At 35.8% G+C, this 22,660-nt stretch overlaps 2 protein-coding genes across 3 annotated transcripts; one reads left to right on the top strand and one right to left on the bottom strand.

Moving 5' to 3' along the window:
• Positions 1–2,251: 2,251 nt before the first annotated feature.
• On the top strand, positions 2,252–7,772 carry CDPMEK (4-(cytidine 5'-phospho)-2-C-methyl-D-erithritol kinase). Of its 2 annotated transcripts, XM_087330392.1 has the most exons (11): positions 2,252–2,549; positions 2,855–2,944; positions 4,941–5,009; positions 5,302–5,406; positions 5,649–5,705; positions 5,846–6,046; positions 6,234–6,323; positions 6,649–6,748; positions 6,822–6,921; positions 7,183–7,268; positions 7,475–7,772. In XM_087330392.1, the coding sequence occupies exons 1-11, from the start codon at positions 2,298–2,300 to the stop codon at positions 7,585–7,587; spliced, it is 1,263 nt and encodes a 420-aa protein (XP_087186518.1). In that variant the 5' UTR covers positions 2,252–2,297; the 3' UTR covers positions 7,588–7,772. The 2 variants fall into 2 exon arrangements, with proteins under 2 accessions (XP_087186518.1, XP_087186519.1); XM_087330393.1 differs by lacking the exon at positions 7,475–7,772 and having other exon boundaries at positions 7,151–7,270.
• A 1,514-nt stretch (positions 7,773–9,286) lies between these two features.
• Positions 9,287–21,138, bottom strand: CAND3 (tobamovirus multiplication protein). Its single transcript, XM_087330201.1, is given in 13 exon segments — positions 9,287–9,816; positions 9,818–9,912; positions 10,007–10,082; positions 10,171–10,245; positions 11,280–11,344; positions 11,443–11,503; positions 11,987–12,085; positions 14,215–14,452; positions 15,120–15,171; positions 18,241–18,327; positions 18,407–18,440; positions 18,782–18,832; positions 20,791–21,138. Coding segments are annotated over 13 exon segments (1,149 nt in total). The 5' UTR covers positions 20,950–21,138; the 3' UTR covers positions 9,287–9,759.
• Between the last annotated feature and the right edge of the window lie 1,522 nt (positions 21,139–22,660).

The following is a 22,660-nucleotide window of genomic DNA, read 5'->3' as shown; positions in this document are numbered from 1 at the left end:
CATTCTATGTACAGATTGAGTATTATTTTGAATTGAGTTTCTGTGTGTTCTCTCTCTCTCTCTCTCTCTCTCTCTCTTTGTCTCTCCTGCGTACTGTGTATATTCAAGCTCTCCATTAAACCTGCTTATTTTCTGTGTTCGGTTTTCTATTGCTTCCGCACTTAACCTTTTCCATGAACGCTCACAAACACGTTGTTGTCTTTTATTGTGACAGTTCCATGCAAACAAATCATGGGTTGACAACTTGTTGCCCAAAGTGAGTGCTGCTGAAAGAAACCCCCTCTATCAAAGGATGTGTCAACTCATGCATTGCATTAGCAGATCATCCTTCAATGCTATGTGTGAGGAGGTAAGACAATAATACTCAGACAAACCTAGAGTTTGGCGATATATCGAAGGTGGATGGTGTGGACAAACTTGTGTTTGGGGCAGTCTATGGCCCAAGTTTGGTAGACTATTCAATTATGGACATGTTGACACTACCAATCTTATGGAGAGACATTGGCAATTTCTCAAGTACATTGCCTTGAGAGGAAGAATAAACCGTTATATTATTGATCTTGTGCATGTTTTAATTGGGGACAATGTCTCTGGCACTTGCATCAGCGAGACCGTGGTAGAATGGTACATGCAACGACAAGAGATATGTGAGCGTGGTAGATTCCAACCCCGTGCAAATTGTAAGGATCAAAGGTCAAGACTTAAAGAGGCTGAGAGGATACTAGAAAGATATGTGACCAATAGCAATTCAGTGCATATTGTGGACAAGGCCCGATATTGGTTTCGAATATTACGCATGACCATTCCCACTATATGGTACAATGTCTAACTCCAATGTTCATATTGTGATTGTCAAAACTTTGCAAATAAATGTAAGCATTTGCTTGCCATTCGGATGATCGTTGAGAGACATATGCCATCACTATGTGGATCATTACCATTTATAGATCATGCAACCCAAATGCGAATGGATGATGCCGCAATGGATAGAGAACTAGAGTCAACACAAGAAGCAGAAGTCGAGATGAATGTAGAAGTTGACGAAAGGGAAGAAATAAAGTTAGAAGCACATCAAACTATGGAAGCACTTCAACTTCTCGAGTAAGGATGGGGAGCAATGAATAATGTTGCTCTTGAGTGTTGTCGACAACTCATGGTAGATTTTTTAAAGGAATTGCTCTTATCTATGGGTGCATCGGCAACAACCAATATGGCATCGGGAGGTTCAATAAGTTGGAAGTAACAAATTGGTGCGAAAACAAGAGCCATGCGCAACATTTCAAAAGAACTTATTGCCAGCTCCCCAAACACGACTAGAACACACACTAGCAGACTACAAAGAGATGCTCGTCGTGCTAAGAGGCGGTTGCCAATATGTGACACTGAGAAGGTTCGGTGTTTGCATTGTGATGGTTTGACATTACCTTCAAGAGACTCCAGTGCAAATTGCTGCAAAAATTGTGGGTGTATCTTGCCATGCTTTGAACAAGAGCCTTGATCTCATAGTTTTTTATTACATTACATCATGTGATTTTTATATGTAAAATCATGCAATTTTGTATTTTAATTTTTTTTTGATATTTTTGAGTAATCTTACATATGTTTTTAATCGGGTACTCGGGTTAGGTGTTACAGAATAGCTTGTCAGACCTAGGCTAGGTGAGATAGAGGCTTGTCAAACCTGGGTTAGATGTGACAGAGGCTTGTTAGACCCGGGTTTAATGTGATAGATCCGATTGTCAGACCCAGGTTAGATGTGACAAAGGCTCGTCAGACGCGGGTTAGGTTTAGGCACACGTTTTTTGTGGATAGAGATTGAATGTTGCAGATCACACACGCCACGTGTCCTACACCGTCCGTGTCTGCGGTTTCCTCACCAGGCCTAATTATGATTTGGTTGCAAATAGAAACGAGCCTCCCCTCCCCGTCCTCTCTACACACATTATACATTATATGTACATTATATACACATACATAATATACATATGCACAAACATACATACATAATTAACCTTGTCCGCTGATGAGTGTGCGGAACTAATCAATCAAACAAGAAGAAGTATTAGAGAACACAATCAACAATCTCTGTTTATTTTTTTATCATACTTAGCTTACCCTAGTGGTAAGTTGTTACAACTTACACTACAAGCATTATTGCAGTCTTGGGTTCACCCCGGTCCTCTCGAGTCTCTATTATATATATACTTCATACATATTCTCTTAATCAACAATCTCTCTCTCTCTCTCTCTCTCTCCGAGAAAGGGCGTGGAAGTGGAATGATAAGGGTCGCTTGAAAATGGCCATGCCGATGATGATCATGCCCATCTCTTCTTCTTCTCCTCCTCCATATCTATCACTCCCTCTCTCTTCTTCTTCTTGTTTTCCTGCGCTTCAGAGCTCTCCTCCTCCTCTTCTTCTTCGTCACTCCAGAATCAGCCGGAAGAACGGATTCCTCTCATCTTCCTTCTTATCTGTGCGTGCTGCTAATTCTGCAACATCAGACAATAATAATGGCCCAGTAAATAACAACAGCGACAAGAAGGTGGAGGTGTGCACATCTCTCTCTCTCTCTCTCTCTCTCTTTGTATTATTAATTATCTTCCCTCTTTTTTCATTTATTCATCTTTTACCGTGTTATGGAGACGATCATCGTCTTCTTCCATCTTTAGATTTCAGACTTTCATGTTACAACTTTCTTTTTCATCATCGTCTTCTTCCATTATCAATCTTCAGCTTTCGTCTTTTGTCTCCGAGCTTTTCTTCTTCACTCATCTTGTTTTTTCATCTTCCACTTCATCTTCCTCCTCCTCATCATTACTCTCTTCTACTTCCCATCCATCTTTGTTTTTTCAGATCGTTTATGATCCAAAGTCAAGATTTGATGAACTAAGCAGCAAGTTCACTGGTTCCCTCCGTAACTTAACACTATTCTCTCCTTGTAAGGTATATTCTCTCTCTCTCTCTCTCTCTCTCTCTCTCTCTCTCTCTCTCTGATTGTCACAATTAGAAAATGTTTGTTGTTATGAGGCTAGACCTGGCTCCCTTTTCGCGAGCCAGGTATGATTTCTCTGTATCTCTCTAGATCTCACACCTTATTAGAACGGATTAAAACAAGAGGAAACTCTTGATAATATCTGCCTCGAAATTTAGACAGAAATTCTGTTGCTTTAAATCCTGTATTATGTCCTCCATAGCTCCGTCTGAACATTTGGACAGACTAATAGGAAACAGGAATTCAGCTTCTCCGAGGCTGGAATTTTAATGGCTATATTATATTTCTGGTGTAAACAAACATCATCCTTCTCATGTATGGTCAGCAGAAAGAGTGATGTTACCATTTTGTTCTAATCCTTTCCTTGATGCTTACTGCCTTTCTACAATGCTTCTTCCCTTTACTTTGCTGGAATCGATCATTGTATAAGCAGTAATCATGGCTTGAAAACCAAAATCAACCTGAACTGTAAGCGTATCACACTAGCATTCTAAATTCGACCTCATCTCCAGCAAGTCTATGCTACAGACTTTTGCTGTTCTATTTATCTTTTCTATTATAGTCAGCCAAAGCACTATTTTTGGTTTTACAAAGTGTTCTCAAAAATGAAATCTTCAAACCCCAAGGCATAAACCTTGTTTCATGTAACTATAAGTGTTTCGAACCCAATGAGTAATAAATGATTACATTGGCCACATTGGATGAAAAGTCTTATTACTTATGCACATGGTTGTTTACGTACCCATATTTAACGTTTAAATACGTATAGTACCTCATAATTTGTATAGTACATACTATACCTCAATGTTGTTTAATCAGATATCAATTACATTTGTCCAATACAATATTTAACATACATTTGAAAAAACAGGTATAATAGGTATTTATAAAAAAATGTAAGTAAAACCCCAACAAAAAGCAAAAGAAAAAAAAGATTTTAGTGAAAAAGAAACGAAAAGAAGAAAGAAATAAGAACAGAAGAGATGACGACGAAGAAGAAGATGAAGAAGAAAAAGAGAGAAAAGAAGACAGGAACCTGTCTTGACTCTAAGTGTGATAATCACAGAAGATAGAAGAAGAAGAAGATGAAGGTTTCTGTCCTGACTCTAAGTGTGATAATCACAAAAGGTAGAAGATGAAGAAGAGAGAAGAAGAGAGAAACTTATCCTGAGTGTGATAATCATAGACGATTCCTCAATCTATGAAGACATAATTATAAATAATTACAATTTGATGTAGAACATCATGATACACACTTACACTGATTTATAGAATAAGTGAATGTCGACATCTATATTATAAGTATTTTAGGATATGAAATCTTCAAATGTCTTATGCATTTTAGAATGTAGAACTATAATGTACATCACAAAATTGTGTATAACATAGATGCTTTTTACAATATTACAAATATTTTTTAGAAAGGTAAATAATTTTCAAATTCTAGAAGTATTTAACATACTATACGTAAAATACCTATTTTGTAAGTATTTAACATATTAAAAAACGTATTTTATGTATTTTTAAATTGGGAGGTACTATACGCGTATTAATACGTTATATATGTATAGTATCTGTACCGTATCTAACGTACTTAACAACCTTGCTTATGCATGGTTGGAGAAGTTCAGGAGTCTTTGTAAAAGTTACGATTTCTATCTGGGTTCTTCACATGTTCATTGTAGGCATAGACTACGTTTTTCTAGCTTCAAAACTCAAAATTGACCATTCTAACCCATGTGTACATAAAAGCATGCATCCATTTGTATATGAGCTTATTGAGGTTTTGTATGATGAGTTGGATGACGTTAGATTTACAACAGAGAACTTACTCAGTGTTGTATTGCCTTCTAGTCTATGCAACCTGGGTCCAATTTTAATGCCAGGGTAGATTTGGTGTATATTCTTTATGCTATGCTATTAACAAAGTTCTTATGTTACTTGCAGATAAATGTTTTCCTTCGAATTACAAGTAAAAGGCCAGATGGTTATCACGATTTAGCATCTCTTTTCCATGTATGCAATTTTGTTGTGGATTATGAATGTAACAGGAAAAACACCAAAATACACCAGACATGTTAGGTGTTTACCAGCAAACACGTAAATTTTCAAAAATGACAAGAATACGCCAATGCAGTATAATATTTTGCGCCTTCATAAGCGTATTCTTGTAACTTGTGAAGAATTTGGAGTTCTGGTAAACATCCAAAAATTAACGGAGGATTTGGTGCTATTTTAAATGAGCATTGTATACCCACTTTTGGAGTCCAAATTTCTGTCGTTAGCTTTACTTTTGTTGCTCTTTCAGGTGGTTAGCTTGGGTGACATTATTAAATTTTCAATCTCACCTTCAACCACAAAAGATTCATTAACAACAAATGTACCAGGGATCCCTTTGGATGAGAAAAATCTGGTATGAATTCTTTCCCCTGCCCAATATCCTGTGCACAAAAAATGAAGGATGCCAATTCAACAAGATTTTTTAAAGCCATCAGCCGTTAGAGCATAAATATAAATCCCACAATTCTTTGAATGCATGTATATAGTATTGTTGTTAGGTTTATCATTGTCATCATCCATGAGAAAATTATAATCTATAACTAATCAGGGCCAACACTTTTAACTGGTAAACGCACTGCACTGGTGAATGTCCAGATTATAAAGGCGCTGAATTTGTTCCGGAGAAAGACAGGATCCAATACATACTACTGGGTAATAGTAAACTCCCAATAATGATCTTTGAACAACTTAAATGTTCTCGTCATATAGATTTCGTTAGCCTAAACATAAATACTGTCAAGTTGTATTCTCATAGTTTGTATGTCTTATTATCATGATGATGATGGTGATAGATTCATTTGGACAAGAAAGTCCCTACTGGTGCAGGGCTTGGAGGAGGAAGTGGAAATGCAGCAACTGCTCTTTGGGCCGCAAATAAGTTAGGTGGACATCTTGTCCAAGAGAAAGAGCTCCAAACTTGGTCAGGAGAAATTGGATCTGATGTGCCTTTTTTCTTCTCCAAAGGGTCTGCCTACTGTACTGGAAGAGGAGAGGTGATTAAACAGTTGATTATCATGTTAAATCCTTAGAGATGGATTACCATTGTATCATTTTCATTTATTTGGGGCATGCAAAATTTGTTTAGGAATGAATTTTTATTCAGAAAGGAAAATGTTATTTGGACATGAATTTGATATACATTTTTTGTGTGGAGACTGAGAAGTGCTTTGTTTGCCTCAGATTGTGGAAGATGTGCCACCATTGCCTCTGAATTTACCTTTGGTTCTTGTGAAGCCTAAGGAGGAGTGCTCAACAGCAGAAGTCTACAAGGTATCCTACACTAGATATGCATTTGAAGATACAGCAGAGTTTACCTTTGGTTCTTGTGATCTGTAAATGATGCATATGATGCTGGTGTTTGTATATTCATTTGAATGCTGTGCTTGATAACTCTGATACAGATCTATATGGATGTATTATCTATGGTATGGATGTATGTATATACGTATGGATGTGTAACGCCATCCATGGTTCATTACTGAATATCTTTTGAGGTTTTTTTGAGCATTTGGTTTGCAATTTTTTACACTATTGAGAAGATTTCTTGACCATAATTCTGGTTCGTCGTACATTCTAAGTAGCAAATTGTCTGCAGCGCTTTGAGCTAAGTCAAGCTAGCTCTGCAGATCCAAGGAAGCTTCTAGAAGACATCATAAAAAATGGAATTTCACAGTCTCTTTGTATCAATGATCTTGGTAAGGTTAAGTATGATTCTTGTTTGGGTACAATTAGTATATTCGCTTATATATACAATGTTTTGTTTGACAGAGACTCCAGCATTCCAGGTTTTGCCATCATTGAAGTCCCTAAAAGAGAGGATCTTAGCTGCAAGCAGGGATAAATATCAGGCAGTCTTTATGTCTGGAAGGTAGATGTGCATAACATCTATGAAACCTGGATAATCCTGTTAAAAGACTTGAATGAATGGTCAATATGATATATCTATATAAACATCGTTGATTGTATTGAAACTTGAATGGATAGTTAACATGATATCATACAAACATGGTAAATCTGTTGAAGGCTTGAATGGATATGTAATATGATACATCGATTAAAACATGTAGTTAATTGTGTTGAAAAACTTCAATGGATAGGTAATGTTTTTGCGGATTTGTTTGATGGGCAGTGGCAGTACAATTGTAGGGGTTGGTGATAGTCAGCCACCTCAATTCATTTATGATGATGATGAATACCAGGACATTTTTGTTTCAGGTGTGTAGTTGATAATGGTACATGAAATCTTTACAATAATTTTAACTTTGTTTCGTCATTTGAATCGTTATAAGAATATAACATTTCAGTTTACTTATTATTGAAGCCTTTATGCTTTACTTTCCGTAGTGTACTGATTTTACCTGTTGAAAATATACTAATAATATATACATTTTTCTTAAATCATGAGACGTTTTTTTTTCCAGAGGCATCTTTCTTGACAAGGAGGGAAAATGAATGGTATGAACGATTTAGTACTAGTATGCAAAGTGATGTTGAAGAAAGAAGCATGATGATGCCAGAGACTTTGGAGGGGTAATGCAAAGGAAGGGCATCTTTCCTGACAAGGAGGGAAAACGAATGGTATGAACAATGTAGTACTAGTATGCAAAGTAAGTAATGTTGAAGAAAGAAGTATGAATGATGATGCTGGAGACTCTGGGAGGTAATGCAAAGGAAGGGCAATTATAATGGAAAATGATTTCTTAACTATGCCCTAGTAGTTATACGAAATAAGATAACATAAATCATACCAAGTAATAGAGCCTTTTGTTTATACTCACAAACATCTCTAGGACCTCCAGAATAGAAAAGATTATATATCACCTCTATGATTTTTTTTCATGATAGAACCAGGCACGAGTCCTCATTCTATTAATGAGAATTCTCATTAATTTATTGAAGCTGATATCTATTGAATTCCTTGCATTCTATTGTTAAAATAGACACATGACAGCGTTGTGTACAAATCAGATGCAATTTCGTGCTTTTTCAACATATTTGACACCTAAATTCTGTCTTGTTTCTGTGCCTATTGAAAAAGGTAGCAACAGATGATAACTTATTTTGAACAACATAATAAAACATGGAAAACTTTGACAACATAGTGGATAGATATCAATATCGAGGACATTATGCAATAAATAAGATGTACTATTGATCAATAATAGCCTTCACCACTGTCATTGGATTTTCATTCTGCTTTTTCCACCAATAAAAGAGACAATTCCACTCTTTTCCTAAATAAGGGAGATACTATACTGTCTGTAGGATTTCTAATTATTCTGTATTGAGTTTCTTCTCCCAAATGTTTTATGGCATTCATTGTAAGGAAAGGGTTCAAATTGAGTAGAACTGACCTGGAATGAATATTGTTTGAGTTACTATCATAAAGTAGTAAAGAGGAATGTCAAAAGCAAATAAATTTTGAGCTCAATTAGATTTGAGTATGACTGGATGCTGGTAACCTTAGGGTGTGTTGCTGTTGCTCAAGCTTCAACACCACCATTGTCCTGTGGTGGTGAAGTGGCAAAAGCTTCAAATTTGAAGGGATGTATAGAAGCATAATGTTATGATGCAAGAGAGGATGAATAAGCATTGCTATTTGATGTAGGAACATAATAGAGTGCATTTGTTGTGATATAACAGATCAAACTTAAGATTATAAGATGCATTAGGAACATGTATGGTGGAGCGGTTATTTAGCAACATACCATAATACTCTTCGGCAGCTAAATATGGCTTTCAAAGGAGTTAAGTACTCACTCTACTCACTTTCATATTTAAGATGCATAACCCACATTGACAGGATTTTTGAGCTTGCAGCTTAGACTGAATAATGTCACACTTGATACAGCCAGAGGATTAATTATCCAAAGTCTTTTTCAAAATGAATATTATGCATAGAAACATGGATGGTAGAGTGGTTATTCAGCAGCATACCACACCCATTGGCAGCTAAATATGGCTTTCAACGGAATCAAATACCTATTTATGTGCTATTACATGCTGTGGATATGTTACAGCACACTATAGCAATTTAAGACGGATAGTCCACATTGAGGGGATTTTTGAGCTTGCAGTTTATATATAGTGAACAATGTCACATTTGAGACAGCCACTATTTAAGAGATTCTTGAACTTGCACCAACACATGATGTTATAGTAGATTCTTTTCAAAATGAATATTATGCACTTCATGCTCACTACATTCCTACAAGGAATAATACTAAATAATATACACGTAATGTATAATTCTCCTTCACCAATAGAGTTGTTTTGAAGACTGTTGTGTATCGCTGAAACTTCACAAAGGCAAGTTTATAGACATTTGGGCCTGCTGTCTCAAAATTGAACAAGCCTTCCATGGGAAGAGAAATAACCTAATACCTATTATGCCATCACACCCTCCATACGATACTGTACAGAACTCTTTTCAACTCATAGAAATACAAGATTGAGGGCTAATTGCTGATTATCTTCTGAAAATATGACTCCATACTCCGTGATCCTCACAGGTCACACATATGCCAATATTTTGACGTCGATCCTTCATACATGTCCCCCTCATTGAAAGAATTTTGAATATAAAATCTGCATGATTTATGCTAATGTTCATTCCGTGAAGATCCCTTTATAGTCTTACCAGATGTCCATGTCATACCAAGTTCCTTATAAAATCTTCTACACTGCTGATGTCCCTATCACCTCTTCAATTGAAATGAACCCGCTGCTGAATTAAGGTGTCATTGGGGATGATACCCACCCACATCGGTAATAATAAGTCTAGGTGGCCGACCATCAACAGAACGAGACGGTAGATCTCGCAAGACCCAGAGTACCACTATTGAAGGTATTGACTCTCCTATATACACCAACATCTTCTGGTCATAACATCATGATGAAAGAAAAGAGAATATGATGTATTCATGCCAATTCTAAGTAATTAGATAAAATACCAATGAAATAGTATAAGAATAGAAGAGCAGGATATTGATCACGTTGAAGATGCTGAACTCGCAGTATATCGAGGGCCTGCAAATTAGTTTGAGCATATTACCAACTTAAATTCACTTGATAACAAAAACTAAACTAAAATAAACCTACTGCAACAAAATCTTACCGGTATATCAGTGAACAATACCAAAAATCCCCGTAATGAAAAACATACAACTGAAATAACTGCCAGTCCTGCAACCTGAAGAAACAACTATCAGTTCTATATTTTTGGCATGCTATCTATTCCTAGTCTTAAAAGAAGCTCCAAAACAGTGGCTAATAGTCATTCTATTCTCTTCCTTTCACATCGGAGACTTGCCCACATTGGATCAGCCCAGGTTGGAGATCTTTGAAAGGAAAAAGTGGCGGTCTATCTAAGGTCACAATGTAAAGTACTTAGCTAATGAGAATATCTGTTACCTTTGACAGTTTTACTAGCTTAGTTTTATCAAAGACAATACCACATTTTAGTTTTATTTATTTATTTTACTTTTTTCTCAAAGGTGAGACAACATTTTGTTACATTTATTTTGGTTTTTGTTTTCAAAGACCAGAGAGATAACATATTAATATCCATCTCTTGTTTGGTCTTATAGGCCAATTTGACCTTTTAAAAGACATCAATATCTATTTTTTCCTCTCTTTCTTTCTCCATAGTGACCAACATCATGTAAACTCTTATTAGTGAATTTTATCCAGAATTACCAAGCACAAATCAAGTGAGGGTTGACCTATGTACATAGAAAAGCTGAGAAAGAAACCAAACAGCGTTAAAACATAGAATGATGAATAATGAAGAGAAATTGCAAACATCCCTCAAAGGACATCTATTCATTTAAAAGAGATCTATGGATTATTCTTGCACTCATCCTACATAATTGGAAGATCAAACTCACAATGCCATTATTGCTATACAAGACACTTTGCTACCCAAGCCACAATGAATTTCAGCCTTCTGAACCAAAATTTGTTACTTAATATGTAAAAACTATGTGTGGAAACAGCCCAGAACCCTATTAGAAAAATAACCCACCTTCAGGATAAACATACAAATCAGCACCTTCTAATAAAACTAATGAATCAAATTAACATGAGTTTAAGGGAAACATCACAATAACCTGAATTATATTTTTACGCACTTGCAAGAAGATGAAACCACGTGACATTCAAGAAAACAATAAATATTCACACTATTGAGCTACCTTTAAACATCCACACATACAACTGATCTACCTTTCTTATGTCACGTGAGGCAGTGTCTGAACGAACGCGTTTCATCTTATGGTACAATATAAGGCCTGTACACACACTATGAGGGAATCAGAGGTCAGAACATGTTTCTTTATTTGACCACCAACTTATTGAAACATCATTCTGATTGTTTAATTGAGCTGACCATATACAGCAAGGCCGCCTCCCGAAATCAAGATGACAACAGCAAAGATATCTGAGTAGATCTGCTATGCCCACACATTATCATCATCATCTCTCTCTCTCATTGAACAAATTTTCTTTTGTACATTTTCACTGTAACACTCCTTTTTTAGTACTTGGTTTATTTCTAGGCTATAATTATGCTTCCTTGATAACATATCTTTGCGGATATTGTATTTTCACTTTCTTTACTAGAGTACTTTATAGTCATACATGGTACTGAGAAGATATTCCTCAACTCTCTGATGCAAAAAATAGACAATGGAAGGGCGAAAAATATAGGTCCATTGCAAATAAACTGGGTTGCATAATATATAACGATAAATTTTAGAAACATGCCATTTCACAACTTTCCGATTTCTTATTTAAGTTATTAAGGTGCATCAATATGCATGATATCTGCTGCTGTCAAAATATTAAAAGAAAATACAGAGGCTAAAAGTTTTTCATTTTCATTTGGAGATGTTTAAAGTAATCTCGAGAATCTTTTCAAGGAAAATGGGAACCTGAGCAAGTGTGGCTGAATTGATAGAGCTTCCATCTTCCATACCAATCCAGATTAAGACAGCAAAAACTACTGTCAATATGCATATAAGTATAATAACCTATCGTAAAAAAACAATTGCCAATTAGAAAACATATAGCAATAGTCTTACAAAGGATGTCAATATGAAGCTAATGTTAAGTTGTAAGAAAGTTTCAAGTAACAAGAATAGTTTTTTACAAGTACTTTCCATACATATTACATAAGCAAACATGATTTTTTTTTCTGAAACCTCATACGTTCATGGAGCTAACATAAACAGCATTGATGAAGTGCATCCCAGCCCATCTGAAACTGGAAAATGGTTCCACATTTTGACATATAATTAATGATTTTAATGTTAAAACAAAAAATGTCTCCTTTGTGACACGTTCTGCAAATCCCTGACCCATATCATATGTTTTTTCTTTCTAGATGATTGGGACTGTTTTTTCTACAACTCAATAGACACAAAAAGAAGTTGTTGGACAACAATACAACCACAATAGCTCATCAACAAAAAAACTATCTTAACTTTCTTTACCTCCATCACTCATGCTACCAGTTAATCAAGGGCTACATACGTAGGGTTTCGACAACAACATTCCAAAGGGGTTACAAAAGATCAGGCCATAGCAATTGGTCATGGGCATAGCCCACGTCCATTTGGATCATGTCTCCCTTGTACACAAATAAAGGCCATTAATGTCAGATATAATCAATGATCAACCCCAAGTTGTCAATTTATCCCCATATAGAGTGCACATTTTGTGATAGCACCCCAAATGAGAAGTAGCTATTGTGCAACTCGACCATATGGGTCGATAAGGTGTCAATCTAGGAAACCATAGATGAGTAGGACACAATGTATTTAGGAAAGAGCGAAGTAGGCTAATAGGATTGGCTAATCAAGTCAACTAGAAGAATATTTTGTGGGCAAGTTACGATGTACTTAGTCTTGAAGTATGTGCCATTGACTTTAAGATAAGTACTATCTAGAACTAGCTTGTATCTAGGGAGTTGGGTCATATTAAATGACAAGTGACTTGACAAAAAAGGAATATCTCCACTACTATCAACTGAGTTCCACATTTAATGTTACACTCAGACCAAATAAAGAATATAATCCACCCTCTTACACAATGGCTGGGTTGATCATTAGTCCCGACTCCCCACTAATTTTGTAGTGAGGTGGTCCACTTCCCATCTAAGCTCTAAGGTGTGACCACATGGGTGAACTACCATTGTGAGCTACTCTCATATGTAATAGAAGTTTTGTTTTCATATATCCATCTCTGTGATTGTAACTCTATATACCTATCTAATCGATTCTCAATATTTCTAACAATCAACACTATGTTTGCTGTTTTGTTGTTTTTAATTAGATAAACTAGAGATATCAATGCCTCTTTTCAAAGAAGGATTTGACCTACTATGCAAGGTAATTGAATGGGACTATTCTTGCTAGAACTTATGAGCTATAAAGAATAATGACAATATAACAAACAACAGTTCATCACAAAGAAACGCCACAATGTTCTCTTGCTACAAGTTAATCAAAGGCTGCACATGTAGAGTCTTGTTCCCAACTCTTGTTGTGTACATAGGCCACATCCACCATGACCATGATCCCATCATCATGGTCATTGCTAGATGAACAAATATTATATATCTTTTACTATAATCGGTAATACAATTTATTTTATCTTGTTTTCTATAATTATACCTAAATTTCAGGTTTTATTTTGCAGTCTTTTTATAGCAAAATTACCTGTTTTCCTGTTTCTTAGTCATTATCATTATGCTTGATCCTACAGATCTAGCTAATAAGATATACGTGCACACTTGTTTTCAGAAAAACCCCATCCCCAGATAATGTTTTACCCATAACACTGTATTTTATCATCTGTTCTGAGTAAGCGCACAAACGGAATCCAAACCCTGTTATAGAGTAATAAATGTATGAAGGTTCAAAATAATCAGTTTCCATTAGTGAATACTGACATAATAAAAACCTACCTAGTTGGAAGCCTAGAAAGTCATAAGATAATAATCTATTAGAATAGTGATTAGAAACACATGCAATAGCTGCACAGCAACCAAAATGGCAAACATGTACAACTCTATCCTGAATTTTAAGCTATCCATGCATGCATGAATATGTTCAATCCAAGAGCACGAATATACACGCTCAATGTGGAGAGAATAAACCTCAAAGTAGCCTGAAAGCAAAACACCTACCCCAATAACAAACTTTTGCCGGCTGCGTATCCGAGGAAATCGCCAACATGGGCAACATTTTCGACTAATAGCATTTGATTGTTTCCTAGTGTCTGGTCGGTTCAAGGCTGGAAGAAGAACATAATCACCATCATTATTATTTTCTTCTTCTTCTTCTTCTTCTTCTTCGTCCTCATATTTGTCAGTTGCTTGGTGACATAGATCCAACCTAAAACATATTTTCAAATGAAATGAATGTACAGGCATTTCCTAAAGAATAGTTTTATAAAGATAACAAAGGGAAATAGAAGTGCCAAATACTCTTTAGGAGGAAAAGAAACAAAAACTAGCAACTTACTACAAAAGGAATAATTACTGTGTGTGACTGCAAATTTAAATGAGTAGTATCAGATAGCTGTGAAGGCAAATTATAGATTATGTGCCAAAGTATATTTGTTTTAATATTGAGATGAATCCTAACTTCAACCCATGGACCCCACAATACCTAATGGATTGAGCTAGATGATACTTATTTTTATCATTATATTATTTAAACCTATATCAAAGACCAAAATTTTTTATATATATTATTATGTAGACCTAGAAGTGGTCATATTTTTTTTATATATTCATAAATTTATGACAGTGGTCATAGTTTGCATTTTGCTTTCTTTTTTTGTACAAAATCTTTCTCTTAGCTAAGCACAAATCTTCCTAGGGGCTGCATCATCCATGGACAATACAAAGGGAATCAAGTAATCTCATGAAATAAGATTCATATACATGACAGACAGGTGACCATTAATTAATGCTACTTGCATTCAAAGGTTTTTCGAAATTGATCAAAAAATCTTGTTAAAGTTGAGAAGTTTGATAATAACAGGCTGAAGCAGTACCAGAATGATAACAATAGCAGAAATGAAGCCAAAAATATTATCTGTGGAACAGCTGCAATAGTCACCGAAAATATACAATTAGAAAACATAAATTCGCAACTTATATAATACAAATAAGTCAGTCAAACCATCATTGAACATTTCCACAAATATTCCTTTCATTATTCAATTTAGGTCATTTAAATTGAGGTAAACCTTCCATTCAAATTGGTAAGAAGAAGTCTATATTCATTTGATTCATGTATTTTCATCTTGTCAACATACAATTGCGTCCATTTGCTGAACTCTTGCATGTGTGGAAACTTTCTTTTCTTGGAATTCATTTTATTTTATTATTTTCATTCTTATGTGCTTTCGAAAATAATCACCATGCATTCCTAGCACATCCTGAATAGTGACTAGCAATGGGCACGGTTTCGGCTCAAACCGAACCGAACCATTAAGCCATGGTTTAATGGTATATTGGTTCCAAAAATATTTAATGGTTTGGTTTGGTTTGGATTTTCTATAAACGGTTCGGTTTCGGTTCAGATAATCACCATGCATTCCTAGCACATCATGAATAGTGACTAGCAATGGGCACGGTTTCAGCTCAAACCGAACCGAACCATTAAGCCCTGGTTTAACGGTATATTGGTTCCAAAAATATTTAATGGTTTGGTTTGGTTTGGATTTTCGATAAACGGTTTGATTTCGGTTCAGTTCGGTTTTAAAACTCGGGTTTATAGGTTTTTGGTTAACTTTTTTTTACCTTAATAGTTTATTAATGTAATGGCTTAATTAATGGTTTTTTATTGATTCAATTAAATTTAACTTGAATGTTTATTTAATTTAATGGTTCAATTAAAGTTTATTTTATTGATTTAATAGATTTAACTTAAATGCTTATTTAATTTAATGTATTTTTATTTATTTAGATGTTAAATTAGTTTGACTTAAATGGTTAGGTTTAAATTTTTTAATAAATGGTTCGGTTTGGTTTCAACTTTTCCCTAAACAGTTTGGGTTTAAATGGTTTGGTTTACTTTTTCATAAAATGGTTTGGTTTACTTTTTCATAAAATGGTTTGGTTTAAATACTTGAGAGTTCATAAACGGTTTGGTTTGGTTTGGTTTTATATAAACGGTTCGGTTTCAGTTCGGTTCAGTTTCTTTGCCTTGAAACGGAACCAAACCGTGCCCATCGCTAATAGTGACTGCAACTCAACACCAGGATTTTTAAGAATGCTGCATCTACCCTCTGGGAATAACATTCCGTCAAGCATACGGCAAACACTAGAGATGACCATCCATCTTCTATTTCTATTTTATTTTATTACTTCCATCATGGAGTTGGTGATTTTAGACATATCTTTCCAATAATCAAAAGTGTGGTAAGTAATGGACAATTAATTTGAAAATGTTGAATTGGTCTGAGAGCTAGAAATAAAAATGAAGACAGAATCAATGACTAACCCCCAGTTATTGCAGCAATGAAGAATGGTGACCTATAAATTTCCAAAATCATAACTAAGAACACAGCAAATAAGGCCATGAAGACTCCCATTAGAGGGGTAGTTCCCAAACCAGGAACCACTTTTCCACATTCTGAGTTAAGTCACTGCAAACTTACTCTTAAAAGACTAACCCAAGGTTTACCCTTGGGGATATCATCAACAAAATTGGTAGCCATACAGCTTATCCAACCAATTCTATTCTTTAGCACAAAATTCTAGCCTGGTTTATGTGTGACAACTGGTTTGTCGTTAATCCCCACATATTGGAGTCATCTACTCACGTCACAGTGGCACATAGATAATTTATATCTCATTTCTATTTGAAATGCAAATGGGACATAGATCCAGGGAGCATCTTCCAGGTATTTAGATTGGTAGGTATGTTTAAGCGGCATAAGTCCTGCAAGAAAACTCCAACTCGAGAGTAGGTTCAAACAACTGATCGATTTAATATAATTTTAATATTCAGTTCTAAAAGGGTATCTAACAGAAAGGATTGGAGGATTACATCCCGCTCTATGTGGAGAAACAGAAAAGCACTGGATAATGTTCTTGATTTCAAGGTGTAGATACTGGCAAAAGCTTATTGAAACCCTGGCCTGGGCCCACAAGCATACGCTATTGGCAAATGTTATATGTTGGAAGGATAGACCCATTGCTTTTTCCATCATTCAAGCAAGGTTAGTACGGGTCGCCCATTTCTCAGTACATTACATATTTATCTATACAGCTTTATTAATGGCATCTACCTCAATTAAGTTTGGATAATCCATTGGTTTATAAATCTACCTCCTAATCAGAGTATTTCTGCTTTGATCTTGACCCCATCATTGTTACTCCATTGGAGGTAATCACAAGACCAGCAGGGTTACAAGATGATCCATGAAAAGAAAAAGGAAAAAATGTATGTACACATTTATTCCTTTTGATAGATATAATCAATGATCAGCCCCAAGTTGTAAATCTATCCCCATATGTGCTCTTAGAGTGCACATTTTGTGATAGCGCCCCAAATGAGGAGCGGCTAGTGTGCAACTCGACCATATGGGTCGATATGGATTAATCTAAGAAACCTTAGATGCGTAGGACACAATGTATTTACGAAAGAGAGAAATAGGTAATAGGATTGGCTAATCAAGTCAACTAGAATATTTTGTGGGCAAGTTACGATGTACTTAGTCTTGAAGTATGTGTCATTGACTTCAAGATAAGTACTGTCTAGCACTAGCCTGTACCTAGGGAGTTGGTCATATTAAATGACAAGTCAGTTGACAGAAAAGGAATATCTCCACTACTATCAACTGACTTCCACATTTAATGTTACACTCAGACCAAATAAAGAATATAATCCACTCTCTTACACAGTGGCTGGGTTGATCGTTAGTCCCCATTTTGTAGTGAGCTGGTCCATATCCTATCTAAGCTCTAAGGTGGGAGTGCATGGGAAAACTACCATTGTGAGCTACTCTCATATGTAATAGAAGTTTTGTTTTCATATATCCCATCTCTGTAGTTGTAACTCTATATACCTATCTAATCGATTCTCAATATTTCTATCTTCTTCTATCCACAGGCTGGCAGATGAAAAGAAATTCAAAAAGCAGAAAGAAAGGTTGTCTCTCATACCCATAACTGCAAATCCACATGCATATGACCAGCACGACCATCCGTAACACTTTGCAATGGGCGTTAGCACAAAATATGCAAGGTAACCTGCATAGCAAAACGGTATGCTAAGAGCTTAAAAAATATTTGAACTACTTCGTTCCTAGCATAAAAACACATGACGCACCAAGATTTGATGCTCCAATAAGACAATGGAAAACCTGAAATAATATACAACCGTTCAATTTGTATAGTTCAAATCATAGACATTGAAAATAACAAACTGGCTAAGGGTCATTCATCAAGTAATAGCACAGGATTATCCATCACATATCCCAAGTATTGATGATCTTTGTCCACACCATTACATTTCATGAGTATTTATGTGTATTGTGAAGTTCACATCAAACAATTGAAGAAGGCGCAGAATATCCTTTACGGAAGAATTTACATCATTTTTAATAAGATACACATCTCTGAGATAAAGGCTTGACAATACCAATATACATGACAATAATATTAAAATTCTTCAGTGTTGTCAATAAGCTTTAGGATTCAATACCTTTTGCCGGTTGCAAATCCTATACTGAGTTCGTAGATAAAGCCTTGATAGCTGCAATAAATGCTACAAATCAGTTTCAGATGCAGCAAGTTCACATTTATCAGTGTTTGCAATGACAAATTTCATAACTCATGAGGGCTATTTTTCTTTGATTGATTGATTTTGTCAATAATTCGTGCAATGTCAGAAGTTTGGAGCTATATATGGACAAAATATTCCCAGTTTGTTAGTATATGTATGAAAATAAGCACACGTAAAAACTAATCCCAAAGTTCTTTTCTTTCGCTTGAATCATAATAAGAAACTAATTTGAATCAAGTTTGCGCATAGTCACAAAGAAACGAACATGAAAAAAGGGGCATGGAAATAAGAATGTGAACAAGAATATCATGATCCGGAATAGAGAGGGTAGAATGAGTGGAAAGAGGTTAAGCTAATGAAGACATATACCCATAGTATGAACCAAACGTACCATACGTGCATTCACATTCACGAATGTTTCCATCATTCGAGTATGGTAAACACCCTCAAAGAATGGTAAATACCATAATTTTGGATTAACTATTTATTATGAGATAAATAAACCTAAAAAACGGAAAAAAACAAAAGAGAAACCTTAAAAAAAGGGGAAAAAAACACAAGAATGTTTGAATAACATTCGCATTCGTTTTCCAACGTAGGAAAACGAATGTTATGCTAGACGAACACGAATTTTACGTACTATGCATATACCCATCTACGTAAATCTTACATTTGATTTTTGAATGATCTACTGTATGCTTCAAAAACAATCTGTATACTACGTACATTCTTGTACAAGATGGTCTTCACACCCTGAGAATCTAAAATGATCACAAGAAGAATCTATTACCAATTACAAGAAAATAATTCTTATGCAAGAGAACCTAAGAGAAGGATGAGAACCCCTTGAATACGTGCTAGAACCCAGTCTTTCTCCCACTGATTACTGGGGTTTTTTAATCGCAGAAAGCATGTATTTAGTAATCTCCCCCATTGCTTGTCTATTTGAAGAACTAATTACAATAATCACGGGGAGGTCACAAACAAGGAGGAAAAAAGGCAAACAAAACATGCTATTTTGGATCGTTGCTCTCACGTGAGTCCTATACTAGAATAGGGTGATCCCAACATCGCAAAAGAGGTTCATGACATTCCAATGATAGATTTGGAATTTGAAGATTTGATTGACGTTATGTTCTTCCAACATACATGGTGGTTTTAGTAACGTCATGCAAGCATATGAAATAGAGTTTCCGATCAATGTGTGTGTCTCGATGCTTGCCACACACATACCCACAACAGGTCATCGATAGAGGACAATCACAACTTTCTTTAGCCACGTGACTCCTCATGCTACAAGCCAATCTAGGACTACAGAAGAGGATTCTTGACCAAGACAGCATAGCATATATGCAAAATATACATACAATTACAGACACATAGATGCGTGTGTGCATGCATCACACACATGCATCTGTATGTGCTAGTGAGGCTACAACTTAGCCTAACATCAGTTTTTCTCCATTGGGACTCAATAGAGCATTAAATTTTGATGATGTTCAATTACACATCCCAATAAGGACATCTCTGCTTGCGCTTGGTACAAAAAGCCTGGAGAAAGACCTCATTTTGTTTCATGTTTGCGTTTTTCTTTGATTTCCTCTTTGGTAGGGGGGTAGGGATGTATGAACCCTACTTACTTGCAGCTAGGTTTCATTTACGGAAAGAAAAAAAGAAAACGCATGAAAAAACAAAAGTCATTGCAACGAATTTACAGTGATGACAAAGGAAACATTCAGACAATATTAAGAGACGACATGGTAAAACAAAATTTTAACAAGCGATACAGCTACTGTACTGAGAAAAGAAAGAAACTACAAGAAACGGAGGTGAGAGAGAGAGAGAGAGACACACACACACACACAATAGTCTAATAAATAAGCATTGCAACTACTGAGATAAGAGGGAAGGAAGAGGGAAGGAAATACCTGGACGATGGCGACAGAGACGATGAAGAGATCAATGAGAGACAATGTGGCATAGACGGCGATGATTGAGATCGTGGCAAAGCCGTTACTGCAACTATCCACTCCTTGGGCAATCAGATGCGATTCTCGATCCATAAACAAACCCCCCACAACAAACATAAAACCAAACCAAACCAAATCCTTTCCCGAATTGTTTTCCTTCCTCTTATCTGATCTTCAAACTACAACTACCCTACTAAACTAGGTCACAGAAAACAGGAAGAAACACAGAATTCTCTCTCCCACAGATCTGAAGGAGGAGGAAGTAGTGAAGGTGGCCAGGCCAATACATCAAATATTTTTACTCTTTCTCTCTCCTAGTCGTAGAGTTTCTTCCATTTTTGGATGGACTTGGGGCCCATCTCTGTCTCCAGTGAGACCAACACAACGCACACACACACACAGAGACAGAGACAGAGAGAACATCACATGTGTACAGTGTTGTATATACATACATACATACATGTATATACATATTGTATGTATGTATGTATGTATGTATGTATGTATGTATGTACATATTCCCTCCCACGACAATTAGAATAAATACTCTCCTTCCTATCTATCTATCTATCTATCTAATCATCTATGTAGATTTTAGATGCTACTCAACCAAAACAAACACACACAATATTTATATGTACATTTGTATATGTTCTCACGACCACCATTGTAATTACATACCCTCAAACCCCACAAAATTGGTTGTTGTTTCTTGTTGTTGGCCCAAGCTTTTTATTCCATCCATGGCTTTTACCTTCATCAATGTTGTCTGTGCCTCCTTCTAACCGTGACCAATGTGCTACTTGCCGCTTGAAAGTTGGAAAAGGAAGACATTCAAGATCATATCAAAATGGAGGAGGAATAAAATGTTGGGTGCCTTTTAAATATGTGTTCCATACATTGGTAACCATATAAGGATTGGGGTAGGTACATACCCACTTGTGTGGAATCTAAGAAAAAACCTTGATTGGAAAGTTTGAAGGACAATCAATTGATGCCTTTTGTGCATCCTATGCTTTGCAATGTTATCACATGCTAGCTTTCCATGGACCTAGTAGGTAACATCTTATTAAAATTTGAAAAGGTTAGAGGTCATTATTAGTATGGAAGCCTCCCGATCGAAAAGGTTAGAAAGGACCAAGTCTTTGATGGAATGGAATACTTAAAAGTGTTCAAGTACCAAATTTGGTGATGGTATGGAGGGCCAAATCCATTTGGAAAGACTTTGAAAATGTTTAATTTAATTGCATTCTTTTTTATGAAGTTGCTTATGTCAAGATACAAACACCATGCATGCTCCTACTTTGTCAAGAATGGATCACTTCACATTTAGATCATGGACTTGGAGAGGGTTGTATGGGGGTACACATGCTTAACGTATTTTTAAAAAAACCTAACATCAACTTCCTCAAATAGCATGGAAAGCAAGCAAGTAAAATCAAGAAGACCCATGAAAAGCAACATAGTGAGTTTATTTTTATTTTTATAAACACAACATATGGATTCATTGTGTTTATTTAATGATTCCTAAACAAAAACTTTTGTGAGTGACGCTTTTTTGGAATGTCATTGTTTCACAACTAGAGAAATGTGGAAGTTTAGACCTCACACATATATATTGCACCAAACATTAATTCATTGTGGACGACAACGGAGAAATGGATAGGCTACAAGGAGGAGGGCTCTTTGATCCCAAGAGGTAGGGACACACCGAACAGGATCGAAGGCTCTGAATTGCAGGGCAACGAGACATCATCACAGCATAAGGCAATTCGAGTACTAGCATATACTGGGCATAAATGGATTGTAGATCCTGATCTGATCAAAG

This window comes from Azolla caroliniana, unplaced genomic scaffold (assembly GCF_043228905.1).
Source record: "Azolla caroliniana isolate FFs.n. ecotype wild unplaced genomic scaffold, voAzoCaro1.0.p SCAF_14, whole genome shotgun sequence".
Lineage (NCBI taxonomy): Eukaryota > Viridiplantae > Streptophyta > Polypodiopsida > Salviniales > Salviniaceae > Azolla > Azolla caroliniana.
Note: the sequence above shows the minus strand (reverse complement) of the source record. Positions and strands in the feature narration are given on the sequence as shown.

Excerpts from the sequence above, each read along its gene's own strand:
- CDPMEK (XM_087330392.1), top strand. The coding sequence starts at position 2,298 with ATGGCCATGCCGATGATGATCATGCCCATCTCTTCTTCTTCTCCTCCT. Across the intron at positions 5,706-5,845 it reads GATCCAATACATACTACTGG|ATTCATTTGGACAAGAAAGT; the intron begins GTAATAGTAAAC and ends TGATGGTGATAG. Across the intron at positions 7,269-7,474 it reads CCAGGACATTTTTGTTTCAG|AGGCATCTTTCTTGACAAGG; the intron begins GTGTGTAGTTGA and ends TTTTTTTTCCAG.